The following is a 21,498-nucleotide window of genomic DNA, read 5'->3' as shown; positions in this document are numbered from 1 at the left end:
TGTGCATTAGTACATATGGTATATATGCACACATAATTGAGATAATAGCAAAATAATGATGCAAATTATACACCTCTATAGAAAGCTTCCTTCAGTTTCAAACTAAGACATTTCCTCAGTATAATGCATTTTAAAAGGAGCAGAGAACAAGGATGTATCTGAACTCACCACAGGAATAAGGGCAGGACAGAACAGAGAGAGGAAGAAAGACAAATGGAAAGAATGTCTTACATCATTTTTTTTCTTTCACCAATACAGTTAATCTAATGTCTTTTCAGTCAGCATGTCATAACCTACTTACATATCAAAATTTTGAGTGAGGAAAATTTTCCAACCAGAAGTGAAGCAGTATTTTTCAAAAAAAGATTGAATCACACTTTAATATAAGTAGGAAAAAATAATGCATGCTTATTGCTACAAGCATAAGGCCATTTAGGAAATAATCCAAGTGAGCACTGTAATAGCAGGTAGTAATAAGATACGTCCATCTCTTTTTCTGTCCTTTCAAGGTACATGAGTGTAATAAGCCCTGTTACATTACCAAGACACTTCTCACCCCAAACTCCTTATATATCACTTGTCTAACCTGTGAATATATTTTTAACTAAGGAGTGAACATGGAATTTTTCTGAAAAAAAATAAAACTTACATTTTACTTGTGCCATAAGAATTTTAAAAATATGAGGTTATCAAATTACTTTTGAATATAGGACTGGTATTTCCCCACTGTGCTGCTACATTCATGCAGATATTTCTCTAATATTTAAATTTTGAAAATGGACAAAATGAAGAGCTGTAATTATATTCTATTATTATTATTATTATTATTGCCTCAAGGGTTATTGCTGGGGTTTGGTGCCTGCACTATGAATCCACTGCTCCTGGAGGCCTTTTTTTTTTTTCCTTATTTTTGTTGTCCTTACTGTTATTGTTGCCATTGCTGCTGTTGTTGTTGGATAGGACAGAGATAAATGGGGGGGAGACAGAGAAGGGGAGGGAAAGATAGACACCTGTAGACCTGCTTCACTGCTTGTGAAGCAACCCTCCCTGCAGGTGGGGAGCCAGGGGCTTAAACCGGGATCCTAAAGCTGGTCCTTGTGCTTCGTGCCATGTGCGCCTAACCCTGTGCTACCACCCGACCCCACTCTCTTATTTTTTAAAGTGTATTCTCATGGACAATTTTCTTAATTGATGCAATTCTTAATTTTTTTGTAAGATAATGGTGAAATTACCCAATTTTAATTTTGTTACTACCAATCTGTAAGTAAATGTTTCTGTCAAAATGCATTTCAAGGAACCTAGCAGATGTTATCATTTTCCCTCAGAATCACTTTCCAAATAGAGGTTACACTACTTCATTTTGTTAAAATATGATAAAAGAATTTATCAACAAATGCTAGAAAAGCTGAGTTAAAAATAGCCTAACCCATATAATTAGCACTAAACATACTCAATAACTACGAGAAAGCTTGAGGATTAAATCAGTAAGAATTCATCCCCACTTTTTTTAGGGGAGAGATTGCTCCCCTAAATCTCTCCCTAGGGGAGAGACTGTGTCAGACACTGAGTTCAATGCCTTGCACCCCAAGGGAGGACAGTGAGGGAAAGTGTCAAAAGGAGTGGGGATGATTCATAAATGAGGTGGTGGAGTAGTGCTTTGGTCACTCCCTTTCTTTGTTTCTCTCTCCCACTCTGTCTATTTCTCTCTCTGCAAAAATAAAGAAAAATAAATAAAAGGAACAAGTATTGAGCTGTGAGGCAGCAATGCAGTATAATGAATGTGAGAGATACTGGTCTGATTCCATAGTAACACACACACACACACATACACACACACACACACACACACACACACACACACACCAATTTATCCAAGCATTTTCGCATATGATATTTGTGCTGTCATTCTTAAAATAAAATTTCAGACTTGTTGAACTTACTTTAGCTCATAGGAATATTCCACTAAAATTTGCCACAGTGAAAACAAACTATTTTCTGTTCTTCACTCAACTACAACGTCAGTTTATTTCCTCTGTTCTTGTGAAAAAAAATTCAAAATTTGAAATATTTATGCTGTTTCACAGAGGCTTCTGACTTGGGAGTTTAAAGAATAAGATTAATTGAACACTCTCAAGTGTAGACTTTCATGCAATGTTGGAAAAAAAAAAGTAGTGACAACTCAAATTCTAGTCTCCCCACATCCTGTGGGCACTGTTTATATCTGGTACACAAATTAAGGATTCTGTCTTACAGTGATGCGGTTACCTGAAGGGCATACATATAGCTTAAAAGCACCAGGAATCTTTGAGAAGAGGTATGATGGGAAGTTGAGTATAACAGGGAAAGAACACACATATACTCAACAGACTTTAACATGGTTACATGTTCATTTGAATCAGCTGGTGAAAACTGATAGAAACATTAGAATTTTATCAAAAGCTCTGAGCAGTCCGTTATGGGCAGCACGTAAAATGGACCTACTTATGTCACAGATTGATGGCTTCATAATGCATATATTGTTGAATGATTTATAAATACAAAACAGTCACTGTATATTTTTAAGTTCTACCTAAAAACATTAAGGTTTCAGTAATCTGAATAGTTTTAAGATACTGTTGCATATATCCCTTTATATGATTTTTTAAAAATTAAGTTGAATTAAAGGTATTTGATTTTTCAAGGAAACAAAATTGTGATGACAGCTAAATTCATATATCCCAAACTCAATCTTGTCAATTTAATTGTAAATATACGAATATAATTATCAGCATATTCCCTAATTCCATTTGCAAAGCTAACTATAAAGATCCTTTTGTTAACATCTTCCCCAGTGTTTTACCCTTTCAAGTTAAACCTGTCCAAAAAATCTTAATTTCCCAAAACTAAATTTACTTCTACTGTGTCATAAAATTTGATTGACAACAATCCTCTAATCTCTTTTAACTCTGGCTCTTCACTGGGATTCTTATCTCTACCAACACTGATCAATTTTTGCTTAGTCTGATGCAGCAGGTTTCTAATCCCCTGAAATAATCTGTTTCTATCCTTTTACAAAACCACCATTAGGAAGATATTTTGTAAAAACAAATCACTAAAAACAATCAAACTATTCTTGAAAATCACTCACTTGATGGGGTAAAACAGAGCTCACTGGGTAGGGAGTATGCCTAGTTATGCATGTGACCCAGGACTACAGGGGATATGTGACAGCACTTGAGGAAACACCAGTGCTGTGATATTTTCTCCCCTTCATGCACCCAATGAAAAAACTACCTGGAGCAATGTAACTGCATATAGGTGAGCCCTTGGGTTCTCCAAAATTAGATATAAAAATTCACAAGCAGAAAAATATAACACTACAAAAATGATAAGTTGTTTAAACATCATAGTATAAGAGATTTTTAAATACACTTCGTGAAATCCATGTAATTCTTATCACAGCTAATTTCTCTAAAAAGTAGATGCACAAATTATATTCAGTCTCTATAACCTGAGGCTTCTATTCAAAAACCTTACAAAAAATAAGGCTTAGGGAATATTAATATGGCATGGAGTATTTCTCCTCAGCAGAGAGACAGTTTGAGGGAACTGTTTTATATACCATGCACACACATGCATATGGTGCTGAATTCACCAGAGTAAAGGATGAAGAAACATGAAAGAAGGCTCTAAACTTTGTTTTACCATTTCTTAATATTAATAACTTTAAAGAGGTATCCAAATTCCTAAAGCTGATTACAAAATTCTAAAAGAAAATTTAAATGGGTTCCAGGAAGCTGATCTTTTCCCAAGTAACCATTTCGTTGATTGAACTTAAGCCTTACAAAATTGCAGCTACAGGCACAGCTCAGCAAGCAGACTTGCATGCCTGAGGACCCAAGTTCCATCCTTGGCACTGCACATGATAAATACCTTTTTTGTTGAACTCTCTCCCACTTTGTTGCTTATGAAAAAAAACATGTAAACACTTTAAAAAGAGTTTTTCTCATGTTAGAAAGTTAGTGAGAAGTGAAGCAAAGGCAACAGCAAAAGAATCATGACTCAGCCAGAAGATTTAGAGAAAAAATTTTTTCCTCATTGTTTTCCAAAATTAACAGAGTCCTGAATTCTACCAGTGTAATTTATAGGAGTAGAAATATAGACAGAAAATGATATAAGTAAAATGAATGGAGAATCAGATTTTGTTGTTGTTGTTGTTGTCCTGCAACTAGTTAGGAAGGAATCTACAAGCAGTGAAGGTCTGCAGATGTCTGTCTTTCTCTCCCTCTCTATCTTCTCTCCCAATTTCTCTCTGTCCTATACAAAAAAAAGAAAGAAAGAAAGAAAGAAAGAAAGAAAGAAAGAAAGAAAGGGCTACAGGAGCAATGGATTCCGAATGCAGGAATCGAGTCACTGCAATAACCCTGGAGGATATATATGTTGGCCATTTCTCAAAAGCATTATACTTTGAAATGGTACCATTAAATTGTTACATAATGAATAGTTGAAGAAGATGTTATGATTTGGCATTAAAGAAATCAAACCTTTAAATCACAGTCCTACATCAAAACACAGCCTATATATTAAAAAGACTCAGTCTTTGTTTCAAAAACTTCAAGACATACAATTAATTTTCCCCCTCTCATATTAATTAACTAGTGATTTACATGACTACACTTTACTAGGAGTGTACATAAACACCATTCCCACCACCAAAAGACTGTGTCCTATCCCACCCACCCACCCACAACCCCCCCAAAAAAGCCTAGACCAAGTAGCTCAGAAGCAACCAATGGCACAGCTACATACAAGATACTGGGTACTATAAAGCAAACCCTAACAAAAGGACTTTTCAAAGTTAACCCAATTACCAAATAATGTGATGATAACATTAACTATCGATTGTCTTTTTTGAACCCTAAGACAGCAGGAACCTCACATCTCCACTATATTTCCCCCAGTCCTGGAACCTTAGGATAGTGTCCACTTTCCCGCATGCCTCTCCCAATCCATATCAAATAATATTGCATCTGCCGATCGCAACCTAATCAATGCAACAATTGCCACCTCAACATTCTTCAGCTCAGACTGTGTCCAGAGACTTCACATGTGGAATGACAACCCTTCAGCTTCATTACTCGGGTGAGACCTTTCCTTTCATAGTATTCTCTAATTCCATCCCAGGTGGTTCACTTTCTAAGTCCCAAAACCTAGATATAGACCAGGTTCTGTGAGAGAGAGCATATGATCACACGTATCCATATGATCACACGTATCCATAAACTAGTACCCGAAAGCAGAAGTACACTAGAGTTTGCAGTGAGTACCCTCCTAACACTTCCTTTCCACTATTCCAACCTTTGGGTCCATGATTGCTCAACAATTTGTTTGGCTTTGTATGTTAACTCTCTTTTCAGCTACCAGGTGCCAGATGCCATCAGGATGCTGGCCAGGCTTCCCTGAACTGAAGACCCCACCAATGTGTCCTGGAGCTCAGCTTCCCCAGAGACCCACCCTACTAGGGAAAGAGAGAGGCAGACTGGGAGTATGGACCGACCAGTCAACGCCCATGTTCAGCGGGGAAGCAATTACAGAAGCTAGACCTTCCACCTTCTGCAACCTACAAGGACCCTGGGTCCATGCTTTCAGAGGGATAGAGAATGGGAAAGCTATCAGGGGAGGGGATGGGATATGGAGATTGGGTGGTGGGAATTGTGTGGAGTTGTACCCCTCCTACCCTATGGTTTTGTTAATTTATCCTTTCTTAAAAAAATAAATAAATAAATCATAGTCCTAAATTTCCTTTATCATTATAATTTAATGGGTAACAAAAAGTATTTTGAATAATGTTCTGATATTCAGAGAAATCAATTCAAGTGTCTTCTGAGCTAAACACATAGTCTGTATCAATAGTCTTTGTTTTGTAAAGGCAACAGCTATAGTCATTTTTAAATAATTGACACTTGAATTAATAAAATAGGTTTATTTGAAATTACTCAGTAAATTGAGAGTTGAAAATATAGCTATTCAATTCATAAAAGGTTTCTCTCTTAAGGATTTTTTTTTACCAAAGCGATACATCATCTACATGAAGTAGAATTTATGATTTCTACTAAATATTGGCCTCAATCATGATCTAGCATTTTAAAGGTTATTGACTTAAAGGAACATCTACTAATAAACAAATAAATTATTTCATTTTCCTCCTAGAAAAACTGTTAAGAGTTCAGTTCATGTATGTTGATATCATTCTGTTGACTATATTCACACAAAGTCTCAGCACAAAAGTTACAATATTTGTGTATCTTGAGGGGAGACAAAATAACACAAATCAACAGCACCTATTCGAAAACAAAGTAACAAGTTAATATTTTTCTGATTATTGTTCCTTTATTATGAAGGACAGATGTGGGAAATAGCAACTTCAAGATAATGAGAAAAGAGTTGTTTACACTTAAATTTCACACAGGTTGACTTTACTGAGATTATTAAAATATACATCAGACAATGATTTCTGTATCATATCATATCACATGTAATGACAGAAGAATTTACACAGATCTTGCTTAGAGTGGCATACAGTACATAAATTTCTAACCTTTGAATTTTCATTTTCTACTGGGTTTCTAAAATGTAATGTTACACTAGACATTAAAATTCATTCTATTATCTTTCATTTGACTATGTGCATCTACTCACAGTTTATACAGAAGCTGATGCAGAACAAATAGGACAGAAAAGCAATCCCTACAGCTATTACGAGCTATCATAACGCCACAAATTGTAGGAAGGCAATATAAACCATTAATCTCCTAATAAAGAAATAAAAATAAAGGAAAGAAGAAGAGGAGGAGGAGGAGGAGGAAGAAGAAGAATCTACCAAGAGAGGAGGAACTGTGCAGCTGCAAAGTCCCAGCAATAACCCTAGTGGTGACAATAATATATATATATATATATATATATATATATATATATATATATATATATATATATCTTATATAGATATATATCTTTTATATATTTTTTATATATTTCCTATCATATGTAGATTAGCTTTTGAATTTCTCTCCAATCATTAGTGATTTCTTCCTTTAAAATAAAGTGCTTTGCCATGCTTTTACATACAACTGAATGAAGCTGACCAACCCATCTATTTAAATAAGAAATCAAAATAAGTTAGACAACCTATCAAAGATCTTTAAGAGCCTCCTATGTGAGTAACTTTCATCACTGCAGGTAAGTGTATTTTCCAGAAATTTACAATGTACTGCTTTTGATGTAAAATTAGACAGAGATGGCCACAGAAGAACATAGCCATAATATTCTTTTTAATTACAAGCAGGTTTTTATGGCCTCTTTCCTCATTATTTATTTCCTTAATGTTTTCCATAGAAATGGTATGTCCTTTCCAAAACCAAAACTAGTCATGCCAGTCTGCTTTAAAACAACATAAAAGCAGTCTGGATCATGTTAGATCCTGTCATATCCTACCGGATTCCAGCCTGATGCAGTCATAGTGCAGTGTTAGTCAAAGTGCGAACTATTTCCAGAATCCAAAATTATAACAGTAGTGTTTACAGCTGGGTTTAACATAATATTTCCTTAGTTTTAAAGTCAATGCTCTGTTCTTTTCTGCTTTTGAAATTTGGAATAAAATTTTAAGATACAGTTTAAAAACCAACTATTACTTGTGACAGTTTCAATGAAATAGTTCCTTGAATAAATAGCTGCTTCTTTTAAATTCCTGCCAACTTTTTATTTCATACTTTTTTTCTAGGTCTGTTCCTAATGATTGTGTGACTTAAAGAACTAGTATTTAACCCAATAAAATATTTTCTAATATCTTGCAAACTAAAATATTATCTGTATAACATGAAAAACAAAATTAGATTAATATTCACGAAGTAAAAGGAAGTCTAATTACTATTTTCCATCTACTTTTTTCATCTTTAGTTGTACCTTTCTTCAGTAATAGCCTTGCCTATTAAAATTCTTGTTTAAATACAATTAAGAACCACCTAAAGAAGTAAAACAAACAAATAAGCACATTATAAATAAAGTTATACAAAAGATCAGTAAATTGGTTAAGGGGGTGGAAGTATTCACAAAGAGTTCATAAGAAATTAAAATGTTGGGGCCGGGTGGTAGCACACCTGCTTGAGTGCAGCACATGTTACTATGCATAAAGACCTGGGTTCAAGACCCCAGTTCCCACCTGCAGAAGGAAAGCTTTACAACTGGTGAAGCAGTGCTTCAGGCGTCTCTCTTCCTCTCTATCTTCCCCTTCCTTCTCAATTTCTGTCTCTATCCAATAAATAAAAATAAAAAAAATTTAGAAAAGAAAAAACTGTATTTCCTTAGCTTCTATAAAATATGGAATACGCAGAGGGAAGAAATAAATGGTGGTGGTGTTGGGGGGGGGGCATACTTTGATTGCCCAATATAGCTTCTGAATTATTTATCATTATTTTATTTTTTTAAATTTATTCCCTTTTGTTGCCCTTGTTGTTTTATAGTTGTAGTTGTTATTGTTGTCGTCGTTGTTGGATAGGACAGCGAGAAATGGAGAGAAATGGAGAGAGATGGGGGAAGATAGAGAGGGGGAAAGAAAGATAGACACCTCCAGACCTGCTTCACCGCTTGTGAAGCGACTCCCCTGCAGGTGGGGAGCCAGGGCTTGAACCCGGATTCTTACGCTGGTCCTCACGCTTCACGCCACGTGCGCTTAACCCGCTTAAGCCCGACTCCTGAATTATTTATCATTTAAGATAACTTCATTTTTTTTTAATTTATAAAAAGTTATTGCCTAGGTGGTGGTGCAGTGGGTAGCATGCTGAATAGGCATGCACGAGGGCTCAAGTTTCTTCCCAGGCATCACATATACCTGAGTGGTGTTCTGTGTCATTATTGCTCTTTTCCGTTTTCTCCTATAGTGAATAAATAGAACGTCAAAAATATATTATAAAAAGTCTAGGGGGCCAGGCGGTAGTGAAGTGGGTTAAGCACACATGGTGCCAAGCTTAAGAACCCGCGTAAGGCCCTGTTAGAGCTCCAGGTTTGAACCCCCAGTTCCCCACATGCAGGGGGTTGCTTCATAAGTGGTGAAGCAGGTCTGCAGGTGCCTGTCTTTCTCTCCTCCTCTTTGTCTTCCCCATCTCTCTCGATTTCTAACAACGACAACAATAACAACAACAATAACAATGAAAAGGATAAAACAACAAGGGCAACAAAAGGGGGAAAATTTGCCTCCAGGAGCAGTGGATTCGTAGTGCAGACACAGGACCCTAGCAATAACCCTGTAGGCAACAACAACAACAAAGTCTGAAGAAACTTTGAACAATCACAGGGGTCAGACAGTAAGCTAACAGTGAAAGAGTTGTACACCGCTGGTCCATAGAGAAGTTTGAAGCAAGCATAGGTGACTAATGCAACCAAAGGTTTTAATTACCACCTCTTCTAACTTGAGAGACCCTGCAACAAGTACTTGCATTTAACATGTATTTTCACTGGATTACGCCCTCAATTAGGTACGACATAACCCAGCCCCTTTTCAGGAAATTTCATTATTTGACAAATATTTTCATTGTGCAACAGAAAGAAAGCTACCCCTCCAAATATAATAGTTTTGGCAACAAGGCATGAAATTATCAGAAAATAATAAAAGTGAAACATTTTTAAAGTAATTCTTTTATTTTTTAATCCTTATTTATCTACTTATTAGACAGAGACAGTCAGAAATCAAGAGGGAAGTGGGTGGTAGAGAGGGAGAGAGACACCTCCAACAATGCTTCACCAGTCACAAAGCTTTCGCCCTACAGGTGGGGACCAGGGACTTGAACCAGGGTCCTTGCACACTGTAACCCTTGCACTCAAGTATGTATGGTACAACTCAACCACAAGTGAAACATTTTTTACACACCTTTAAGTACATTTGAGTATGAAGTAGATTAATCAACTGCGTAAATAAAGAAGTTGCCAGCATTAAATTATACTTTCTCAGAGAGTTAGCCACACCAATATATATATATATATATAAAAAATATATATATATATATAAATTTATTTTTTATTTAAGAAAGGATAAATTAACAAATCCATAGGGTAAGAGGGGTACAACTGGCTTTGTATGTTAACTCTCTTTTCAGCACCAATATTTTTTAAATGTTCTCAGCTCTAGGGTCTTTAATGTGCCTTCACTTATTCAATATACTAATATGCAAGATGAAAAAAAATGCACATAGTAGGAATAAGAGGGTAAGAATTCCAACTTTCCAAACAGAAAAGTGAATATAAATATGTCATTGTTCTTTTTTTTTCCCCTGAGACTTAGAATGAATAGTAAGAAATTTTGGATAAAATATATATTTAATTCACAATTAGGGTGACAGTAAACTAATATGAAAAATTCACTTATGAAGTTTAGGAGATGATGCAGTGGATAGAGCGTTAGACTTTCTAGCATGAGGTCCTGAGTTCAATCCTTGGCAGCACATGTACCAGAGTGATGTCTGGTTCTTTCTCCTTTCTCTCTCTCCTCCTATCTTTCTCATTAATAAATAAATTCTTCTAAAAAAGAAAAGAAAAATAAACTTTATATGTTTATTAAAATGTAGTATTAAAACTTAACTACAAAAATCTACATGTGTAATTTAAAATGTACATTTCACTCATTAATATACATAAGCAAAATGTTTAAATTGACTTGCTGTATTTACTGACAAGTTTCTGGAAGGAAAACATAATTTACGATTGCAGAAGTAAAATGCCAGTGGTTTAAATACATTATAGTGGATTCACAGCATAGTAAATAGCAAGCAATTTACTCTCGATTGGTATGCAGAAGTGAAAATGATTCCTCTGTGATATATTAAATATATTAAGATTTCTCAAAGGTATAAAAACATAAAGTTACCATATTTTTCTTGCTATATACAAGACATTCCTACAAAACTTGTATTAAACATGTACATATATATGTATACACTTTTTTTGTTGTTCTACCCTGTTGTGTATATTAAAGTGGCTATTTTTAAATAGCAAACAACTGCCAGTCAAATTATTAATAACAAAACACTACAAATACACTAATCACCCAGTACTGATATAGAGCATATCCAATAAGCTGGAGACTTCTCTAAAAGATTATGTTTGCAGTCTCAAAGAGATCACAGGCAACATTTCCTTCATTTAGAAAGTTTTTTTATAATTTAAAAAATTTATTATTGGATAGAGACAAATAAACTGAGAAGGGAGGGGGAGATAGAGAAGGAGAGACAGCCTTCAGACTGCTTCACCACTCCTGAAGCTTTCCCCCGGCAGGTGGGGACCACAGACTTGAATCTGGGTCCTTAAACATTTTAATGTGTGCATGTAACAAGGTGCACTACTGAATGGCTCCCTAGAAAGTTTTTAGGCTTTTACATTATATTAACCTTTAGCTAATATCATAGTCAGTGTACGTTGTGTTATATAATTATAGGACATCAAACAGTTCAATGATGGTGCTGATAATATTTGAGGAATCCTATATTTGGTTAAAGGATTATGGATCTCTTAGAAAACCAGACAAAAACTGTACCAATATTGAATATACTAAATATCTAATATTTATCCATTATATACAATTTCTACTTTTCACTGACAGTTTATTTCCAAATGACTTTATTATGGATGCAATGACTTGGTTGTTGTTACAAGAATCTTTCTTATTTTCTGATGGTATCTTCACACCACATCAACCAAATGTAGTCTTCCTCCGCCATCTTCCATTGGGTTGCTAGAACTCTTTCCCCCTCTGTTGCCTCCCCTTTCCAAACTCTTTAGAGCTCTTAGCTTTGCTGCAATAGAGCACAGTTAATTTCAGTCTATATTGTCACTTCGTTTTTTAAGTACCACCTATATGTGAGGTCATCTGGTATGTCTCTTCCTTTTGGTTTATTTCAATGAACATAACTGTTACAAGATCTAATCAGGATACAGCAAGAGATTTCATCACTTCTTCTAGCTGAGTATTATTCCACTGTGCATATCACAATTACCTTCACCACTCATCTGTCTGGAATATGTGTTTTAGTGCTTGTTGAGTAAATCCCTTAGAGAGGAATTACTGGATCACATAGTAGGTTCATTTCTAATATTTTTTAAATTAATTTTATTCATTTATTTATTTTCCCTTTTATTGCCCTTGTTGTTTTTCATTGTTGTTGCAGTCATTATTGATGTCGTTGTTGTCAGATAGGACAGAGAGAAATGGAGAGAGGAGGGGAAGACAGAGAGAGGGAGAGAAAGATAAGACACCTGCAGACCTGCTTCATCGCCTGTGAATCGACACCTTTGCAGGAGGGGAGCCGGGGGATTGAACCGGGATCCTTATGCCAGTCCTTGCACTTCGCACCACATGTGCTTAACCGGCTGTGCTACCGCCTGACTCCCGATTCTAATATTTTGAGAAATCTTTGTACTGTTTTTCGTAGGGGCTAAAACAATGTACATTCCAACCAACAATGTTGAAGGGTTCATTATTCCTCTGTATCCTTGCCAGCACTTGTTCCTTTGTAGGACATTCTCAGAGAAAAGAGGTATTTCACTGCAGTCTTGATTTGCAATTTTGTGATAGTCAGCAACTTTGAGCATTTTTTTCATGTCTGTTGACCATCTAGATAACTTCTTTAGTGAAGATTCTGTTCATGTCAACTCCCCAAATTTTAATGAGTTCGTTTTGTTGTTCAGTCTTGTGAGCTTAAAGCTCATAAATATATTTTGGTTACTAATTCTTTATCTGATGTATAGTGTGTTCCAAAAGGTGTCTTTTTAATTTGAGTGGTTACTTTTACTGCGGAAAAGCTTTTCAGTTGGATTTGGATATTTGCTTTTGTTTTCCCTGTTGCTGCACTCAAACCAACAGCTGGGCATCACACCCTGCTGAGGAGTTTACTGGTTCTTCAGTAAAGCCACAAGAGCAACTTGACTTGCACACAAGCAGGGGCATAGCTGACTCTGGGCCAAGAGAGTGCAACTTCAGGAAGTCAAACCCTGAAGAGTTGAATGACTCTTTAATAGGACCAGAGGGACACAGTGGATTTTGGGTAGGCAGGGGGCTTCTGAATCCTGAATTAAGGCCAACAGACTCCAACTGCTATAAGCCATGCCCTCTGACTCAGGGGTTGCAGAGACAAATTAATTGCAGGGTCCTACTCCCTGAAGAGCTGACAAGCTCTTCAGTAGAGCTATGGGAGCAAAGTGGTTCATGGGTAGACAGTGACCAGCTGACTAAGGTACAATAGAGTATCACCTTTAGTGGGTCTGTGAGAGGAATTTGTGGGCAGGAAGGGTTTCTCTTCACCCAACCCAGTTCCAAGAAGCCTTAGTCCCAGAATTAGTATTAACCCACTGATACGAATATTTGGGGCTCCTCCCAGAAGGAAGAGGTCTCTACAAGGCTGCAAGATTTAGGCCAGGCCTAAGTAAGTAGTCTGGGATATTGGCTGTAGCGTGTCAGGTAGTAATGGTGAGGAGGGAGAGAGACTAGGGCTCAGGAGTATAGCATTGAAAGTTGCTTCCATGAGACTGTGTGGAAAAGTCTCTTAACTGACTGGATGGAAAGTGCAGGAGTTGTGCCCTCATTTAGTAGGATGCTCCTACTGTCTTCTCCCTTCTCTCCCCAACCCCTGCCCCCCAGTTGTGAAGTTAGTTTCCTTTCAGTTCCTAGCCCAGTGAAGAGTTCTTTGTTCTGTTCCTCATTTTCTTCGGCATCCTGCACTGTCTGGTTTGTATGACCCAACATCTCAAGTCTTGGTAGAAGTCATTCTCCTCCAGTGTCCAGTTTGCCTGCCATGAATTTGTTTCTCAAACAGCTTCACTCCTTCGCTTACTATTCCATGACTCCTTGCTGAGGTTGCTGGCAATGTTACTTACATTTCTTCTTAAAATTACGAATCTGTTGTTATCATCCTGGCTATAGCAATAGTCCTTTCTTCATTTGGACATCTTTCCCATAGTGGATATTCTTTTAAAATTAATACAATTAAGGCCATGGAGGTGGGAGGAGTGATAGATAAGAGTAGAACTTCTGTGCATAAGAACCTGAATTTAATTCCTAGCACTTTATATGGTAGAGTGATGTACTTTCTCAAAAAATAAAAATCAAATTAAATTGGATTAAATTAAAACATTAATACAAGATAGAATTTCATAAGTTTTCCATACTTTTCTTGTGTCAGACCAAGATTAGTAAACATTCCTAATAAAACACTCACCACAGCTCCCTTCAGGTCTATAGTGTATTTAGAATCTGGTATATAAACATTTTTCACAGAAGCTTTCATTAAATACAACTTATAAGGTTATTAATTTATATGGCAAAGACTCATCACTTGTGATAGTTTTATTTTTATGTTTTTAATACTTATTTATGAGAGAGAGAGAGAGAGAGAGAGAGAGAGAGAGAGAGAAGAGAAGCAGAGAGCGAGCCAGACTCTGGCACATGCAAAGCTGGGGTTCAAACTTGTGACTTCATGCTTGCAAGTCGGACACTGCTTTACCTCCTCTGTTGCTGAAAGATAGTTTTAAAAAAGAACTTTCTATAGCCAAAGTAAAATCACTACTGAGTGAGGTCAACATGATTTTATACCACAGGACTCACCCATTAAATGCTTCTTAAGATGCAGAATATGTTATTTAAAAAAAATCTAAAGACAACTTCAGGTGTGCAACGACAACCCTTCAGCTTCATCACTCGGGTGAGACCTTTCCTTTCATAGTATTCTATAACTCCATCCCAGTTGGTTCACTTCCTAACAAAGTCCCAAAACCTAGATATAGACCAGGTTCCAGGAGATAGAGCATATGTCCACATGTATCCATGAACCAGGGCAAATATATACCTGAAAGCAGAAGTACACTAGAGTTTGCAGTGAGTACCCCCCAACACTTTATCTACACTATTCCATCCTTTGGGTCCATGATTCTTCAACAATTTTGTTTGGCTTTGTATGTTAACTCTCTTTTCAGCCACTAGGTTCCAGATGCCATCAGGATGCCGGCCAGGCTTCCCTGGACTGAAGACCCCACCAATGCGTCCTAGAGCTCTGCTTCCCCAGAGACTCACCCTACTAGGGAAAGAGAGAGGCAGACTGGGAGTATGGACCGACCAGTCAACAGCCATGTTCAGCGGGGAAGCAATTACAGAAGCCAGACCTTCCACCTTCTGCAACCCACAATGACCCTGGGTCCATGCTCCCAGAGGGATAGAGAATGGGAAAGCTACTGGGAAGGGGATGAGATATGGAGATTGGGTGGTGGGAATTGTGTGGAGTTGTACCCCCCATCTTATGATTTTGTTAATGTCTCCTTTCTTAAATAAATAAATTAATTTTAAAAAATCTAAAGACATTTGTATATTTCAAAGCAGCTATGAGTGTAAGTTATTATGTTGTTCACTCCCACTCACCTAATGTTATTCTCCAGATAAAATAAAGTCATATTTTCATTTACCAAAGTTCAAGATATACTCTCAATATAAGGGCTAAAACAATGCTCATTTTACCCACTTAATTCAGAATGATTTTATATCTCACTTATTTAAGCTAATGATTAATTTCCCATTAGTTTTCAGGTTAAACAGAATTACACTAGCAGTACAATATGTGCTGCTGCTAATAGCTAACAGGCTATTTTCACAGAAACAAGATAATAAGAAAGCAGATGTTATTATTAAAGAAAGAAGTTTGGGCACAGACAGTCAAGAGGAAGGCTATTGAAATAGTAAATCACAATTCGTTAACTTAATCAGAATATGCCTTATGTAGATGAACTGTATAAAAACAGTAATTTTATCAGAAGACTTGTGCAAATATTATCCTCAAAGGATGCATTCCATTTTTAATCACTGTCCAGTAATAATAATAATGCGCTTTTCATTTCAGAAGAAAGAGTCAGTTACTTTTCACTATTCACGTTGTCTCCTTACATTTTATTTCTGACTACTTGTGGGTGTGGAATATACTTACCTCTTCATGAAATGAAAACAATTTGTCAAACCACTGAACATGGAAGGAGTCACCAACACAGAAGATTTTAAACACAAATTTTTTAATATAGACTGAGATATGAAAACTTACCTAGTATTTCCTAGGTTAAGATGTCTTTTAATCACAGATGTGATACCAACTAGCAAATTCATAGACCCTCTACATTCCAGAAATCTCAAATGAATGATTGAACAGTTAAACACTGTATTGTTGAACATCTTTAAATATTAAATATTTAAATAACCATATGTATAGATTAATATATAAAACATGAAAAAGATAAAAAAAATTGTAATGACAGTAAATCCGGTGATTGAGTGAATATTGCTTTGGCATTAGATCAGTAGTCTGGGTATATAGTCCCTGGTTATCAGAAATACTTAACAGATGACCAAAAAATAAAAAATAGGTTGGAGATTAGCTCAGCTGAGATCCTCCATGACCAAGGCTCCATGCCCAACACTACATATACCAAGTGGTACAGCTTATCCCATCTTATCTATCTGCCTGTCTGCCTGCCCATCAACTATCTACCTACCTATCTATCTGTCTATCTATCATCTATTTACCTATCTATCTATCTATCTATCTATCTATCTATCTATCTATTCATCTTCCTACCTACCTATTTACCTACCTACTTATCTCACATAAGACTTTATCTCATCTGAAATAAATAACAATAAGTGAATTTTTTCCTAAGAAGCAGAAATTAAGGGTTTGAAGATAACACATTTGGTCAATCATATACCCTACCATGTGAGATCCTGGGTTTGAGCCTTGGCACTATATGAGAACACCACAGATAGCACTGGGAGAGGACAATGAATAATAGGATGGTGCTGTTATACATTTTTTCTCTCTTTCTTTTTTCTTTTTTTCCTATTTCACTCTTTCCTGTCTATCAAAACACAAAATAGAAACTTGTAACAGTGTGGTCTCAGCATTATTGTTCACAACTGAAACTCTTCAGTTCACTTTCCAGAGTTGCACTAAAGATAAATAAATGAGTATAGGGGAAAAATGAAAGATTATGCATTTTCGCAATTTCATAATCTCATTATTCAATTTTGGAAGCTAAATTAAAAATGAAGACACACATGATCAATGCATTGACTGCAGATGTTTGAGCATATCACTATATATATATTTAAAATGTTGCTTTGCCATACTCCCAGAGGGATAAAGAATAGGAAAGCTATCGGGGGAGGGGATGGGATATAGAGTTCTGGTGCTGAGAATTGTGTGGAGTTGTACCCCCCTCTTATCCTATAGTTTTGTCAGTGTTTCCTTTTTATAAATAAAAAAATGTTGCTTTGAATTACATAAAAACAAATAATTTTCATTAATAAAACAAATATTTAAAAAATATACTCTAATAACTAGACACTCTAGTGACTAAACTATTTAGTGGCTATTAATAACATGATAATTTCTTCCATTATAACACAGTACAAAAAAGTAGGACACATGTTCATATATTATTTCTTATTTCACTTATTATTCATTCATACTGTTTCTCTATATGAAATTATTGCCATTCTGTTTCAGGCATGGAGATGGTAGTAGGCTTAAAAACAACAAAAGTCAAGTGCGCATGCAGGAGGATCTGTGCAAAGAACTGGGTTCAAGCCCCTTCTCCCCACTTGAAGCGTGGATACTTCATGGGTGGTAAAGCAGGTCTGCAGGTGTCTAGCTTTCTCTCCTTTTCTATCTACCCCTCTGCTCTCAATTTCTCTCTGTCCTATCAAATGAAAATAGAAAAAGGAAAAAAACAGATGCTGGGATTCATATTGCTGGCACGGAGCCCCAGTGGTGGCAAAAATGAATAAATAAACTTGTAAACAAACAAACAAATACCATAACAAGTATCTATATAACAAAGTCAAGTGGCTGAATTTTGCTCAGCAAAAGGTTTTCTTAGTAAAAGAGTTCTGTCAACTGAAATATGGTTCACAGTTACTATTCTTATCTATATTATTGCCTACGGCCTCTGCACTGACTATATAGCAAACTTACAAAGGCAGATGAGGCCCACATAGTGGATAGGTACTTGGCATTCACTTGAACTACCAAGGATTTCTTTCTCAATAATATTTTCATACAAACATCGGATTTATCACTCATAAATGAGATCTATGAAACAAATTAAAATACAAGGTGAACAATAAGCAAAACATGCCAATGTCAGCAGATTTGAAGGTATAAAGAAAGGGATATGAGAGATTTCAAGCAAAAGGATTGGAGCCCCAATGTATGATGGTGGAAGGACATGGCACTTTGGTTACACATGAGGTACACTAACACTTATTTTGGGGAAATCGAAACTAACCTTCTGACAAGAGTCTAGTAAAAGAACATTTTCTCAAAGAATAATTTAAGATAATAATAATACTGTCACTTTCATCTTTTAGGAATTCTGGAATTAAATGCAAGCACGTTGAGCACAATTAGCTTAAGGATTCAAATTAACACCAAGTAAACAGAGAAATATTGTGCTCTAACATCTGTTAAGCTTTGACATAATCAAAGTGATTAATTCACCAGATTCACACCATCATAGTAATTAGAACTTTTAGTATGGTCTGTATGTTATATTTATGCTGTATCCTATCACATATTACAACAGTCTATTAGTCAGTCTTACCTGCACATTTGGTTCTGGTGATTAATGGAGGTCCAGGGAGTCCAGTCCCACCTTCACCAGGTCTGGTAAGTAGAACACGGATCTCATATTCAGTATCTGGATCCAAATGCCATAATTTGTAAGTGGGAGCAGTGACTGCATGGGTTTCTGTCCAGGATCCTGATGTCATTCGATATTCCACTTCTTTTAGAATAATGGGACCATCACCAATGATGGAGTTGGCATTCAGCTGAATCAGTAAATAAGTTGGTCCAACACCAAGCAGTTGAGGAGGAGCAATGGGTCTTGGGGGTTCTAGGAGAGGTAAATGAGCAATAAAATTAGTAAATAATAAAAAGCTATAATAAATTTATCTATTAATGTACTACAAAGACTTAATGAAAGGTTTATATAGGAGTAAGTAATAAGTCTAACAACAAAATGGTGAGCATCATTAGCCAGGCGACTCTACTTATAAAGAGCAAATATTCAGGGCGAGGAGGTAGTTCCTCCAGAATAGACATCTTTCTGCCCATGATGTCTTTGCTTTGAGCTGCAGAGCCACACGGCAGCATCATGAATGGTTCTAAAGTAGTTCCACGAATGGTGGTGTAGTGCTATGACATCTCTAGCCCTCCCCACCTCTTCCTCTCTCCTCTGGAAGAAAAATAATAAAATGCATATTTGGGAGCCAGCCCCTGAGTCCATTCCCTTATACTGTATAGAAAAATAAATAAAATAATAATAAACAGCAAAATAATGGGGTGATGGTTCAGTGGTAGCAAACAAGATCTGCATATGTGGGATTCTCAATAGACTTCTATCACTCTACGCCAGAATGATTCTTTAAGTCTCTCACTCTCATTAAATGTATAAATAAACTTAATAATAATAATAATAATGAGAAAATACATTCAGAGTTGAAATAAGAACCTTTTCCCAAAAAGTATCCTTCATTAAAACTATGTCTTTCTGGGAGATATATCTGTAAATACCTAGTAACCAAGGATAGATAATGAAAATTAGTTACTAAAAATGTTATGTGAACTTACTGCATTTGAAATAAATTATTAAATTATTTATTAATCTTCCTAAAAGACAGTGAAACACCAGAGAGGTAAATTGATTACTTTCTAAGTGTGCAGGCCTCCCACCCTGGATTCTTGTCACCTGTGTCTTGCTGTGGGCACAGATGATTGCCTACTGCAATCTTGGTCTCATCCTCTGTGTCTTATTGAAAAAGTTGCTAGGCTTCTGATAGCTTGGAGAACTGTCCAAGTATTCAATTTCCTGGGAAAAATCTCTATGGATGTGTTTGAAAGCTGGCAAGAGAGGCTCAACTGTGTAATAAGAAATACATTTGAAGACACTTAAATATTTAATTTAATTTGACAGATAGGAGATTTGAGAAGTACTCACTGATCTTCAGATATCTGACTGTGTGTCATGGGATCCACTCTGATGTAGTGAAACCACAGGAAGAGCTAGAATTAAGTGAAAAGCTGCTATCTAGTGGTTAAGAGTAGGTGTTTCATTATTTTTAATAGCTGAGTAATATTCCATTGTGTATATATAACACAACTTCCTTAGCAACTCATTCTTTCTTGGACACCTAGGTTGTTTCCAAGTTTGGGTTATTACAAATACATGCTACTTAGGCACAAACAGGCTCCTTAGGACATATCCCCAGGAGAGGAATTGCTGGTCATAAAGTAGATCCATTTCTAGCCTTCTGAGAGTTCTCTAGACTGCTTTCCACAAAGGTTGCCAGCAGTGTAAAAGGGATCCTTAAACCCCACAATCTCTCTTTCAGCCACCTTCTTCTCCTTATCTTGTATGAAGCTTGAAGGAATCGTGTTAAGTGAGATAAGCCAAGAAAAGAAAGGAGAATATGGGCAGAACTTAAGACACAAGAATAGAAAGAGGAAACAAAGTAAAACAAACTGGTTTGGTGTATTGATCCATAGCTATGTACTCTGAGGAAGGAAGGCAGAGAGAGAGAAAGAGAGTGGGGGGGTGTGGAAGGAGGGGACATTTTCTGGTCCTGGTACATGATGATAGAAAAGACCTAGGCTAGGGGTGAGAATGTTTTGCGGACACCTATTATGGCAAGATGGGAAATTGTACCCATGCATCAATAACTGTACTATAAACCATTAATGTAATAATACTAATATTAATAATGAGTAAGATTTAACTCCCAGGCACATATCCAAAGTACATGGATATATTAATATGAAAGGATATATCACCCCCATTTTTATAGCTGCATTATTCACAAGAACCAGACTATGGAAGCAACCTAAATGTCTATCAGGAGATGACTGGATAAAGAAGTTATGAGACATATTCTCAATGAAATTTTGCTCTGCAATTCTGCTAAAAGACTTCATTTCAGAAGAAGAGAGAACCGGATCATCACTCTGGCAAATACGATGCAGAAGATTGAACCTGGGACCTCATACTTGAAAGTCCAGTATCCTATTCACTGCCCAGCTTCCTCTTAGGCCACCCTATTCTATACTTTGACAAAAAGTAGCTAGTGTATCTTTTGAATCCAAAAGGATGAAACTGGAAGTGAAAGACAATTATCAAATGGTTTACTCATATGTGGAAAACAATACTAAAGCAAAGGACTTGAAAAGAAAGTACATAGCAGACAAACTTGTTTCTTAGCCTTTGTAAGAACTGCAGTTGCTGTGGTGGGAGGGACAAGGAGAGAAGGGGCACAGAACCCAGACAGTGGGAGAAGTAATACATACATGTAGGGCTGTGACACTACACCTCTGAAATCATACAATTTTCCAAAGCACTGCTAAATGACTAAAATAAAAAAATTATTTTTAAAAGAAAAAGTCTGAAAAT

The 21,498-nt window shown here is 36.3% G+C and overlaps 1 protein-coding gene across 7 annotated transcripts in view; it reads right to left on the bottom strand.

The window, feature by feature from the left end:
* Positions 1 to 21,498, bottom strand: part of PTPRK (protein tyrosine phosphatase receptor type K) — a 603,479-nt gene that overhangs the window by 231,785 nt on the left and 350,196 nt on the right. For all 7 annotated transcript variants that reach the window (XM_060190490.1, XM_060190487.1, XM_060190488.1 and 4 more), the window contains exon 7: positions 18,655 to 18,948. In XM_060190490.1, the coding sequence (XP_060046473.1) occupies positions 18,655 to 18,948 (294 nt within the window). The remainder of the gene's footprint in view (positions 1 to 18,654; positions 18,949 to 21,498) is intronic.

The sequence above is a fragment of the Erinaceus europaeus genome, chromosome 4, assembly GCF_950295315.1.
Source record: "Erinaceus europaeus chromosome 4, mEriEur2.1, whole genome shotgun sequence".
Lineage (NCBI taxonomy): Eukaryota > Metazoa > Chordata > Mammalia > Eulipotyphla > Erinaceidae > Erinaceus > Erinaceus europaeus.
The sequence above is the reverse complement of the archived record's forward strand: the minus strand, read 5'-3'. Positions and strand labels throughout refer to the sequence as shown.